This window comes from Carassius carassius, chromosome 15 (genome assembly GCF_963082965.1).
Source record: "Carassius carassius chromosome 15, fCarCar2.1, whole genome shotgun sequence".
NCBI lineage: Eukaryota > Metazoa > Chordata > Actinopteri > Cypriniformes > Cyprinidae > Carassius > Carassius carassius.
The window spans coordinates 24,503,428-24,517,422 of NC_081769.1; the positions used below are offsets into that span (position 1 = coordinate 24,503,428).

The window sequence follows — 13,995 nt, forward strand, 5'->3', positions numbered from 1 at the left end:
CACAATTAGCAAACAATGTAATTAATGTAAAGCAAAGTAGTTTAAAACTAAGGGGTCTCTGGAGAACGCAACTGTAGACTGAGGCTGAAAGCCAGCCTTTAACTAATTATTCATATAGCTTCTTTGAAAAGATATTAGAAGGGATCTGTGGTATATCATTTCAATATCTAAAACAGGAAGCAGTGTGTTCAGATAATAAAGATTAAGAGGAATGGAAAAACATGAATTCTCATCAAACAGATAAAAATCACACAGATGCTGATAAAAGCAGTTGATCTGCAGGTGAGTTCATGACTAAAGTACATGAGTGTGAAATTCAGAATTAAAGAACTGTCTCGCGTTCATAATTGTGAATTGGCCACACCTCACAGGATAAGGATTACATCTAATTATCTATCTATCCATCCATCTATCCATCCATCCATCCATCCATCCATCCATCCATCATTTTCTTTGCCTACAAAACATTTCTGACTCACTTTCTGAGGCCCCTTATTGTCAAAGGCAATATCTGAAGACACCCTAAAATATTTGTGGCACTTTGGCTGTAATGACAGACCTAATTTTAAAACTATTTTTATTTATAGAAACAACAAGTTGAAATACAAATGTATTTAATTAACTGAATAATTTCAGTAACTGAATGCGGTCCAGGATTTATATATTTTTTTTTATCATAAATTAATTTACATGACATTTTTAATCATTTGTGATTACAGGTTTTTATTTTTTATGTATTTTCAAAAATAGCCATTTCCAATTAAATTCCCAATAAGTAGGTAAATGTACATTACATTACAAATGTACATTTCACAGAAATGTCAATTAATTTGTAATATTTGATCAATTTACATTATTTCTTTAATTAAAATAAGAAATATGATATCAGCATACATCTCAAGTTTCTGATGTTTTAGCTTATTTTAAAGTTTATAGTTTTAATCGACATTGCAACCCCCTTGGAACGGTGCTGAAAGGCCCTAGTGGTCCCCGAACCCCTGGTTAAGAACCACTGCTATAAACCCTCAAACTTTAGGGCTTTATAAACTTTTTTCAGAACTTTCAAACAAAATGTCAAGCCAACATTTTAAGTGTCTCTTGACAAGCATTCCTTTCATATAGTTACAATAATTAGTTATGTGGATTTCAATTTATATTAATAGTACTTTAAATTATATTCAAATTTGAATTACAATTCAGCATCCTGTTTGTTTTCTCAATTCAGTTTCAATTCAAAGTCAGTGATTAAATTGGATTTTAAAAAGTATTCTCATTTAATTTCTGACTGATGTATTCTCTGTATAGTAGTAAAATAATTTAGTAAGAATGCATGTGAGAAAAGAGAAGGAGGGAAAGAGATAGCGAAAGAGTAAGAGCCAGAGAGTGAGAGAGTAAAAGAGCGCAACCAGCTCTTTGCAAAGCAGCCTCTTTGTTCCCAGGGATCCCAGCGGTGGGCGGATAGCCCTAGATGAGAGAGAAACATTATCTCTCCGAACAGAGCCAGTGCACTGGTTCCAGAAGCCGCACTGGCACGATTCGCCCTGTCCTCTAGGTAATTAATTCTCTGAGTGGCCCTTGTCTCATGGGAACAATGTGGCTGCTTGTCAGAGCAAAGTGTTCGAAGATCAACCAATCTCGCTGCAGACATGCCGCAGGACTACCAGTGTTCAAGAGCAGCCACGTGTTGGCTATTCCACGCCCACAAAGGGCCTCTTCATCTCAAAATTTAGAGTCTCATAAAAACATTATTGTGCAGCATTGGGATCATTTGTCCTCTTCACAAAAGACTCGAAAACCAATACATTGACCCCTCTGGTCTTTCGGGGTGCATTTTTTAAATTCTGACCCCCTCCCTGCCACTCTTGTGCCCACACTGACGTCCCAGCAGCGCTCCTACGCAGCCAAAGTCACCATGAAGGTATTTCAAAGGTTGCGTGGTCAAAGCCGCCACCATAGAGGCTATTATGTTTTGGCCCTCGTTTTGCCACCAAACAGAGGAGGCTCTGTTTGGCGACTGCGTCCATCTATTGCGTATTAAATGTCTTTTGCTCACTCTGATGGTTCCTAAATGCATGTTTTTGTCCCTCGTTAGTTCACCTCTTCTCGTTTCAAACATAGCCATGAATCATCGGGCCCGACTCTCCATCAATAATATTCTAAATATGGCTGCTCCACATGGCTCCACTCTTGCACACCGTGTACCTGCCAAGCGCTTGGGCAAGGTCATGTCAGCCTATTAACCATATTAAAACATTGCAATTATGGTAATTGGCAACTACTAATGCAACTTTAGGTAGCTTTGCTCCAGGCAATTAATCATAATGGTTTAGCCACTAACGTGTAGGGGGAGGGAGTCGAGAGGTACAAGGTCACATGCTTTAGGCCCATCCGTCTGGTCAGAGCTTGACCCTGATTGCACAGAGCTCATTCAACTTCATTGCGCTCATCTAATTTGCAAACATCATAGCGGAAATAGACCTTGTGCAAAAATAGTCTTAATGGCTTTAACATCAACAGATGGCTAATCATGTCTGGTATATCTCAAGACACGGATTTTGGAGAAATGCCTGTCTCGGGTGATACACATATACAGTGACCTAAAGATTGTTGCAATGAGCAGACATGCAAAATATTTTCTTTTACCTTGTCACCGGGGCTTCGAATTTTGAGGGTATTTTGTGACGTATACAAAACAATATTTTTATTTAGCAAGGATTAAATTTATAAAAAGTCAAAGTAAAGACATTTCTAATGTAATAAAATAATTTGTTTAAATAAACACCTTTCTTTTGAACTTTCCGAACTTTCATCAAAGAATTCTGAAAAAATTGAAGTTGTCGCAAGAAAAAAAAAAATATTAAGCAGCACAACGGTTTTCAACTGTGCTAATAAGAAATGTTTCTTAAACAACAAATTAGCATATTAGAATGATTTCTGAAGGATCATGTGACACTGAAGACAGGAGTAATGACTTTCAGGAGTAATCTGCTTTCACAGGAATACATAATAAAATACATTAAAATTGAAATAAATGTGTACTAATATTTCACAATATTTCTAATTTAATCCTTTTTTTGGATTAAATATATGCAGCCTTAGTGAACATAAGCTACCTCTTTTAAAAAAATATTATCAACCATAAACATTTACATTGTGTTGTATATATGTATGCATAAATATATAATATATTTATAGTTCTATTGTCTACATGTATGTTTTTTTCATGACTATTCTTTTATCTCCAAATGTGGTGAGGAAATGTCGATTATGTATCAAGTTGTTGGCTGAAGATGTCATGCTACACAGTTCGTCCAAGAAATCGCAGAGTTTGATTTTGAGGAAAGGAAGTGTCATCCCTTTTCAGTACCAAACTCTCCCTATCGTTCCACTGTGCAGACCCCCTTCACCCCTCCTCTCCAAGCGGTCCTTACTGTTTCTCTCCGGGAGGAGAGCGCATTCTCCTTTCATCCCCTTTAGAGGACAAACATCAGCCCCATCTTGCCGCCATCCATATTCATGAGCCTCTTATAAATATCTGATAGCGACCGCTCTACAGCTGTTTAGCTGTGAAAGCAACGCTAAGTCCATACACACACACACATAGGCTTTAACGTAAGCACTTACTGGTCTGTTCTCGGGCCCTCATCACCTAGTGTGCCCTGGCGGCCCCATGATAGCATCGACTCATTGCCGGGGTATCACTCTTGGCTTAATTAAAGACTAAATGTGACCGCTAAATAAGAAGAGAATCCAAAAGAGCTACGCTTACCTTCCACATGATAGCACAGCGCTTATCTAAAGAGAGAAAGAGACAGAGCGTGCATGATAGAGAGAGAAAGAGATGGCAAGGATATACAGATTTCAGTTAATTGTCAGTTCCTCATCTCACCAAAGCACAGTACAAGGTGACTGCTATATCAATCATGTACGCTTATAATTATTCCGCTCTGTGTGTGTGTGTGTGTTTGTGTATCTATATGTATGAACTATATATATATATATATATATATACATAAATATATATATAAATATTACAAAATATTATTTATTAATGATTTATTGCATATTATTTACAATACTATTATAATATAATAATAAAAATACAATATATAATAATAAATAATACATCTATATATTATTCAATTTCAATGTCTCAAAATGTTAATTTACATTTATATATGATTGTTAAAATATATTATTTAAATCTACAAATATGATTTGCAATAATAACTACATACATAATAAGTAAAGAAAATTATTATTATTATTATTATTATTATTATTATTATTATTATTATTAAGGAGTCTATGGGTCTGTAAATGTTAAAAAGCCTCTCAATAGCTGAATTTGACATGAAGGCCACATTAGTCAAGCCAGTCATACACAGAGAATTTTGTTGTCAGATTATCTAATCAAAAGACATCGGATGGCTTGGACTCTTTACTAAATGCTAAACTAGTTCATGAGGTGGGCACTGTGTGTTCTCAACACAAGGCAGAAAAGAACATTTGTGCCTGTCTGAGAAACTGTTCTTTTTCCCCTCAGATAACGCTTCCAGTCTTCCTCCAACTCATTAGGAACGTTAGAATTGCTGATTCAGGCAAGAAAAAATGCTCTTTGCTTCGTTTTCAAGAATATCCTTGTTCTGTTTCCAAAACAAATAGCAAGAAATTTAAATATTGCTCCTGTGGTGTGTGTGTTTGTGTGTGTGTGTGTGTGTGTGTGTGTGTGTGTGTGTGTGTGTGTGTGTGTGTGTGTGTGTGTGTGTGTGTGTGTGTGTGTGTGTGTGTGTGTGTGTGTGTGTGTATGAGAGAGAGAGAGTGTGATAGAAAGAGAGAAAGACAGATTGTGAGGTTTAAGATAAGTATCACAGTACCCAGTGGAATGGATGGGTTTAAAGTATTAACATTAGAGAATACAGGACGAGGAGAAGCAGAACAAATCACAAGGAGGGAATGATAAGAAAGAACATACACTAAAAGAAAAAAAAACACAAAAAATGAGGAAAGTAAAGCACTGTGCACACATACAGTGCATCAAATAAACGTATAGACGTATAGATATGAGGTGGGAGTTTCCTCTGAAAGAAAAGAGCATGTCAGAACAGGATTGATTTGAAGAGACAATAGGCAAAAAAAGAAAAAGGGCCTATGAGACACTGAGATTTTACTGAGTCTGAGGAGAGAGAAAAGGAGAGATGGGGGATTTCTTTACCGCTCATTAGCCATGCACAGTGATCTGGCTTTTCTCCCACACCTCGCGGCTTATTACAGCCCGAGCCCTGCCTGCCAGCACAGCCCCCCTCGCCACCCTCCTCCCCCGGCCCCCACAATCACGCCTGCAATCACAGCCTCTAATTAGGTTAATTAATTTGTATCAGCCCTTGTAGGGACTTGGCTGATGAGCCAGCCATAAGAGTACCACTGCTTGGACCTCATTAAAATACAAGAAAGACGACGAGATACAGAGAATGTTGTTGTTTGTGTACGACAGGACAGGACAGGGTCGTAAAGCATTTTAGATCGAACCCCAACCCCGCTACACACCCCCACCTGCTCTCTCTTTTGCCACCTTGTGAAATGAGGCTGCCCCGTTCAGCTATAGCAGGAATGATATCGTGTTAGTGCTCAGAAAGGAGGGGTCTTTAAACAGAGGCATCACATTACAATCAGCGAGGGCCGCTCATCAGGACACTGACGAACACACTCTGATTAACAGCGCGATCTGATTACAGCAATCACACAGCCCGTAGGACCAGTCCCATGAGAGAGGGAAAGAGAGAGAGACTGCAAGCTTTACTGGGAATGTGTGATAAGTATATTGGAATGCTCATTCACTCTGTTCTTACAATAACGGGAATATCATAACAAAAAAGTATTATTATACAGAATAATCCAGGAAATATTAAAGATTTAATGCTCATGTTCTGCTTGGGGGTCCGAGAGGCCACAAGAGCCTCAGAAAACATACTTGACATTGAAGTGTCAGGTTGATGATTCATATTTTAACAAAATTTCAAAGTGACTCGTTGAAAAATTTTTCATATGTTGGTGTTCTTAGAGAAGCCAGATTTGAAAGCATGAATAAATGTAATGAATTTATGTTAACATTCGCCGACTGTATATACACAGTAGACATACTGCTATTTGTTTTAATGTACTTTCTACAATGTGTTTTGCTAAGGTAAAATCAAGAGCAAACCAATAATGTTGCTAGAAAAGATTCCAATCCAGGGATGCACTGATATTAAAGGTCTGACAGGTTTTTTTTCTTCTTCTTCTTTTTAGATTTGCTAATAATAAAAGCCTGACTGATACCAATAAGCCTGACCGATATATGTCTGATCACCAATTATGGACAATATTCAAAATTCTACATTATTTTGGCTGATTAAATGCACTAAAAACTAAAATTCATTATTTTAATTGCCTAGGAATCACAAGGTTATAATGTAAATTTTTAAAAATTAATATCTATTTTGAGATTTACTAATGATAAAAGTCTGACCGTTAAGCCGATAATAATTTCATGCTAAGGCTGATAACCGATTATGGACAATATTTAAAATCTAACTTTTTTTCTTAATCAGTACAGTTAAAACACTAAAATGCTATAAAAAATGCTAGAAATTAATCATAGCGTTATAATACACTATTTCTTTTCTTCTAATGTTCAGATTTAACAGTTTTATTTAATTATTACCGTTTTATAAAGATTAGAATTAATTGAGCATTAGATGATGGCAAAAGTAATCTTGAGCATACACAATTAAACATCAAATAATCCACTGGTATATATATATATATATAAAGAACTGTAATATTCTCTGATAACCAATATGGTACAAATATATTGCACATTCCTGCACGTCACATTTCCGAAATATGAATGCCTACCTTGTGATAAAAGCGTAAAGCTTCATATGAACTTATTACAATAATTTAAAAGTGAGAATTTTATTATTATTTTTACAACTCAATGGAGAATCTGGAATAGGGTCAACGTCAATATCGAAAGTTAAAGATTAATAACTCATAATATTCAAATAAATATATTTGTGTCATTTACTCACCTTCATGTCGTTCCAAACCTTTATGCCTTTTTTTCTTTTGCGGCACATAAAATAAGTTATTTTAAAGAATATTGGAGTTCAAACAACATTGGACCTAGTGACTTTCACTGCATAGACAAAAAAAAAAAGACAATCAAAAAGCCATACAGGTTTAAAACAAGATGGTGGTGAGTAAATGATCACAATTTACATTTTTTTGGCTGAACTACTTAAGTTTTTGAAGTAATACTGGAGAGCACTTTACACAAACCAGCCGGGAAACTATGTGGCAAACAACAATAAGGTGCATCCATAAATGGGCCATAATAGACCATAAAGCCAGACTGTTGTTCTATAAGGCTGAGTGAAGCAGAGTGTGGATGGATACGCAGAAATAGACAGACAATGACACCCGGCTGCCTGCAGACAAGGACAGATCCAGTAGTTAAAGTGTAATGAACACATCCCCCAGGCACACGGCTGCCAGTGGGAGAGTGATGGACTAACGGTAATACCCAGGCAGATGGGTGCGCGCCACGCCTTGTCCTGTCCTCTCACCCACAGCGGGTCCCCCCCATGGGCCCGCCATGTCTGGGGAGCAGAGGGGGAAACGAGCTTCACCGGGGAGGAGGCCTTAGCGTGATTTAGACTCCCATGCAAATTTAATCAATTCAAGTGCCTCTTCCAAACAGGCTCATGGCTAATTAGTGACAATTTAAAGGGGTCTCTGTGATCCCACCTCACACACACACGCACACACAGTAAGGGTTATAAAGATTTTCCTTCAATCGTTTTCCTTCTGGAACAGAGACGAACCCCCACCCCTCGTCATCTCGCTACAATCCGCTACTTCAAAGCCGTGTGACAAACTGCGCTGCAACTCAAAGGGGCAGATATAAGAACCTCAGCCATTTTTTCTCCACACGACCCACCGATTCTACTGTTCACCCACTCGGTAACCCTGCACCATAATTGGCAAATCGATTAGTGCTGTTCTTAACCTCACTCATGAAAGGAGTCTTTGAGGCACGACAGAGGAGAGGAGGCTAAGGGCTTGACATCCAGCGGGCTCAGGTGCTGTAATAACAGCCAAGGCCATCATTCTCTGGTCAAAACTACTCCAAGTCACCAACGCTGTTATGTACAGACCGTGATTAAGAAATGGCCTTACTTCCAGTGTTTCACGATGCTCTATATTCACTATACAGCTGTAAAAAGCTCTTGCATTAATTGCTTGCACAATAACACTTTCATATTATTCATGATATACTATGTGCCTGAAATTACAGTTTAATCCATGGAAATGATTACAGCGTGATGTACATTAAAAAAAACCTCCAAATAAAACAAAAATAGAGAGATACAAATCGGCAATAAGCAAACTGCTCTGCTATGAAATGGTTCTTCCCACTCACTTACATACTGAGGGGCCCCAACGTCATTTACAGCTTATTTTATTAGCACCATTCAGAATCACTTCATATTAATTACTCAGGAGTCAGGTTAAGACGTTATCCCAATTACACATCTTAATGATTTCACTACAGTATCTTTTACTGTAAGAAACACTTGACAGTTCTAACTGAAAATGACAAATATATGACCTCTATACCCAGGTTCTTGATATATTTGAACCACTAATGCGGGCTTACAACATCTCACAACATATTTTATCTCATATTTATGAGTTCATAGCTAAGGTGTTTAAAATGGTGTTATTTTGAACAAAAGAAAAATATCTTGATTTGAATTCATCATGAAATCCCCCTTATTGTTTTTTTAATGCATGTTAAAGATCTTGTTGTGAATTTGTCCACGCATAGTTTTATTATTATTATTGACCTCCATCTTCAGGATAAAATGACCAACTTCTCTTTGAAGTATGTCAAACATCTCCAAACATGTAGTGTGCTTAAATCCCACCCCTTTCATACAATCAAATTCAGCCAAACCTGCCTCTATCCAATCAACTACAGACTGAGAGAACAAAGTCCCTTATAAAACTATTTTACTTTTCGCTAATTCGTTTCACTTGGATTTTCATCGTCATAAGAGGGAAAAGCTGACTCATCGCTACCTCTGTAAGATTGTGACTTTAATGAAAAGTTAGCTCTCCCTAAAAATAATTTTGTTGTTTTAGATCACATTTGGTTATTTGATTTAGTGAGCAATGCTCACACTTTACAACTTAATCAGCTCTAGCTGAAAAAAAGAAGTACCACCCTGTTTGAATGTTTCATTACATAAGCAAAAAGTTTCAAACAACAATTAACAATGACTTTAAAAGGTCTAAAAACCACACCATAGCTAGCTCTAAATATGTAGCATACAGCTGGTCATGTGATCTCAAAATGGCTCTCCATGAGGCCATTTTACTCTTTGTAAAAAAAAAAAAAAAAACTTTTTCCAGGCAACTTCAGGTTATGTGAGTGTACAATAACAGTGTACAAATAATTTTTTATGTCTTTGTGTAAAACTTTTTAATCTATGTTAAAAAAAAAAGTGGTACCTTCAGAAAGCAATTTTTTCTTTACGTCTTCTAAATAAAAAAAATTAAATACAAATGTAGATCTATTTATCAAAAACAACAATGATGATCTGTAGTACCTCTTCGGACTTAACACATCAGTACAATTGTATTTACAACACCAAAATGAACAACATAGCTAAAAAAAAACAACAACAGCAAAAGCACTGAGGGTCATTGTAGACTTCCAATGGCATCCCATCAAATGTGCCTATTCAAAACTATTGTCAACTCAACCTTTAACAAATTACTCAAGAGCTCCATAAGTGCCACAGGAGGCCTCTTTTACATCTCCTTATGTGAACAACATTATGGGACAATGGTGAGGATTTTAACCAATATCTTTCAAATCTAGGGGTCACTACCAACACCGCACTGGTAGACCTGCAGCCATGACCCCTGTGCAAAAGCTGATCTGAATGAAAGACAGGCTTCAGTAAGAACAGTGGCCTTCTGTGTAACGACAGACGGAAGCAGAGCGGAACTGCGCACACGGCTGCATGACCCTCCACTCCAAACCGAGGCGGTGGCAGTGACGAATGCACTAGCACATGACGCACAAACTCTGCCTGTCACTCCTTTTGGCTGAGGATTGTGCAAACACAGAAGGTCAATATTGATAGGTCACACGTAGCTGCTTTGTAAATATCACCAGGCTTAGACATGTATGTTCATGTCACTGTGAACATGCATTTGTAAACCCTTTTTAAAAGTGAAAAAAGTATAGAATGTAGGAATTCAAAATGTTGAGTGTATTATAGTACAGAAGCAGTATGCACACAGCATTCATTACAAACATTTTTCCTGTGGTCAGCGTTGGCACAGACAGACTCCTGGCCTGCTCCTCCCAAACACAGTGACATTTCCCTGTTCCTGATTCACCCCTCCTCTCTTTCCCAGGAGAGAGTAATGGATGGGGCCTGTTTATGAAGCCGCTGCCACCTGCATGATCAATCAAGCCACGCAGAGATGACACAAAAAGCTCAGTCTGTGCAGACAGCACACAACCTTTCACATGAACAATTACACAAGCAGGAATGAGAATGGTACAAAGAGTGTTTAAAAGTGGGCCATTTAAAGTTCTGAGAAAATTAACTCTTAAAAACATTATGTATCCAAATAAATAAGCAATAAAGAATAAAAATATATATATATTTATTTTACTGAAAACCATTGGAACTATTACCAGGTTTTAATGTAAAGATTATGATAAGTACAAAAACAAAATAATAATAATAAAAAAATCTATGTTTGACTTTACTAAGATTTTACTCTGTTTTTTTTTCACATTTTATATATTTTTATAATTTAAATATACTTTTATATCTTTTTTGTTTGTTTTTTGTTTATTTTATTAACAGTATTTCTGAATTATGGTAATACCCCATGTAAAATAAACACTATGTAACCAAATAATTTGAGAGTTGCAACTGAATTTAGAAACATTTTAAAAAGTGATGCCTACATGAAGAGACAAAAGTTGCTCAATTTGGAACATGGTTGCAGATTTGACGAGCTCAGATGAGATATGCTAGTGCCATCTACTGTTAAAATCAAAGAACTACAAAACATGAAAGACAAAAATTTATTTTAAAGCAATAAATGATTTTGTAATAAATAATTTACAAACTCCTTGCCTTATAGTGTGCAAGATTCCCAGCATGGCCTCACAGACTACATTGTAGAAGTGAAAGACAAATCCATAGATTCAGTCCACTTCATAACTCAAACGGCTGATTGGTGGCCACAAGACAAAGTGAGTTTCTTCACGGTGCTAATTCAAAGATGTCATCTTTTCCTCTTGGCCTCAAATCTATAGAAAGCTGGAGCACTTCTGGTCTCCTCACGGATTTTCACTTTCTTAACCTTATCCTGTCAGAGATAAAAGCACAACCCAGATGTCACACAATAATGAAAACAAATGCATTCTGAAAGCACAACCAATACTTAGTCTAAGACAAGATAACATGTTTCTTAAACATTAGATCAATGGTAAATTCATGTATTACCAAACTGAAATGATTCTGATCAGTACACTACAAGTGCCCATGTTGAAGGGGTTTAGGTGAAATGTAGATGATTGCACGCACTTGAAGATCTTTTCTAGTCTGGATCTTTTGACTAATGACAAACATCTTCTTTTCTCTGTCAATACGTTGTGAAAGCCTCAGATATTGAAGTTCTCTCTGCTTTGCCAGTTTCTAAGAAAGGGGGAATAAACATAAAAAAGAGGACAATAAATGCAAAGAAGTTAGTGTTAAAAACTGATTTTTCACTATTATTTAAAACAGGATCTGCATTTTCATGGGTTAAAATTAATTACATATATACACATTATTCAACATAATTAATAACCAAGTCATTACAATAATTACTATTTATAACAAATATGTACACAGCATGCTATACAGTGACTGCATTACTTTTATACTCCGAGGCTCCACTGCTCCCACAATGCTTTTCTTTTCCAGGGTCTCTATTGTAGGTCTGTTATATGCTCGTCCCACCAGTTCAGGTACTGTGTTGAGGTGGGTGGCCAGGTCAAAGGCCTCCACTAGCATGAAAAAGTAACAGATTTTAAAATATAAAAATGAAAAAATAAATAAATAATGTCTAGCTCAACAAGCGGTCTGCAGCAATGCAGCTGGTGGTCCACCAAGTATCATTTGATCTCAAACTATTATGAGAATGTACATTAACAAATATACAATCATACAGTATTAACTTGAGCTCTTTTTAGCTCAAGTTAAGAAGCTAGAGGCATTTGCATTGTATCAACCACATTAAAATATATATAAGATATAAATTACGTAATATTAATGATTATTTTACTGGCACAGCAATGTAGGCAGCATAAAGTGTATAAAAACATGAACATGATACTAGCTTATTATAAGGCAGGTTTAAAATGCAAAACAGAATTTATTACACTATGCAATAGGTGCAATTAGACAATATTACCTTCTTTTTTTGAGTCCACATAAAAAACCTGTTTATTTTTCTTTTCGTCATCAACATCAAGAAGGTGGAGCTCTGATTTCATCCTTTCGATTTTCTGAAAAACATTTTTTTTACTTTAAAGGGATAAAGTCACAAATACACAAATAAGTGGGAATATCCAGCTCTACCTTCATCTCCGACACTCGCTTCATTTCCACATATCTGATGTCCTGAGTCCTCATCACTTTCTTCTGCTCCTCTGTCATGGTTTCCTCTTTTGGTTTGAGCATGTGAACTCCATCCTGGACAGTAGCAGAATGAACAGAGGTCACAAAACCTCATAGCCACAAAAAAAATTAATAAATAAATAAATAAAACACCTGTAGGTGTGCTCTCAATGCAGTTTATGATAGTTGAACGCAGCAGTAGTACTAAAAGGCAACAAACCTTTAAATGGTTGTGTATCATTTTAAAGTGAAATTCATCAGGGTTCTTATCCATGGCCTTCTTGCGCAAGGCCATGAGGGTCTTCTGTTTCCGGTGGTAGTCACTGCATTAGAAATAACAGGTTGGAATGGACACAGCAGGTTGTAAACTGTACCAAAATTATAAAGTGCACTATCTGAACTACATTCAAATTACAAACAAATCTGAAGTACAAAGTCCTGCGTAATTTGATCCTTGTTTTTTTTTTTTTACACTTATTACATCTAAAGTTATCATATCTTAACTCGCTGTTATCACATTGTATCAAGTACATAATATTTACTACTATATTAACTATAATACCTCACATTTAATACTTGTGACAAATTGCTGCTTGTGTAACATCACCAAAGAGAAGGTAATAACACCTCTAATGGGAGAGCGTCTAAATGCATTTAACAAACAAACATAAAATATCCAACAACAATAACAAAAATATCAATTTTGTGATTTCTTACTCTGCACGAAGTTTGTAGTCCTTCTTCTTCTCTAACAGTCCCAAATGTTTCCTGAAACCGAGCTGAGATGGGAGAAAAGTCGGGTTAATAAACAAAATAAGTTATGGAAAGCTAAACCTTCTTCTCATTCACTGCTGGGAAATGATAACGGATTTCAGGAAACCCCGCTACGCCCCATTCGTTTGCCACCACAACTACCTCCGTGCATTAATTTATCTGTCAGAATAAATGCAATTGAAACACCGTTGAAACATTGTTTCAGCAAATAGCTGAAAACGCTAACGTTACTCAGCAAGGCATCACACAAGTTTGAACGGTTTAAACTGAGCCTACCTGTGATCGCTCTTTGTGGTCTCGTTGTTTAGATTTCAAGGCTTTTCGAAAAGAAGACATGGCTGTAAATATCTGAAAACAAACCCAACTGCGACTGATTGAGGGAGAAAAAAAAATTAAGACAGAAATTTGTATGTATACACCCCACAACCTCACATGTATGGTTCTTAACTCACGTGGAAACGATGGAGTACAGTAG

The 13,995-nt window shown here is 36.6% G+C and overlaps 1 protein-coding gene across 1 annotated transcript; it reads right to left on the reverse strand.

Moving 5' to 3' along the window:
- Positions 1-11,303: 11,303 nt before the first annotated feature.
- On the reverse strand, positions 11,304-13,995 carry LOC132157808 (probable U3 small nucleolar RNA-associated protein 11). Its single transcript, XM_059567082.1, has 8 exons — positions 13,797-13,995; positions 13,464-13,525; positions 12,967-13,069; positions 12,708-12,821; positions 12,541-12,634; positions 12,003-12,133; positions 11,670-11,780; positions 11,304-11,451 (listed from the first exon to the last, which is right to left on the reverse strand). The coding sequence occupies exons 1-8, from the start codon at positions 13,854-13,856 to the stop codon at positions 11,368-11,370; spliced, it is 759 nt and encodes a 252-aa protein (XP_059423065.1). The 5' UTR covers positions 13,857-13,995; the 3' UTR covers positions 11,304-11,367.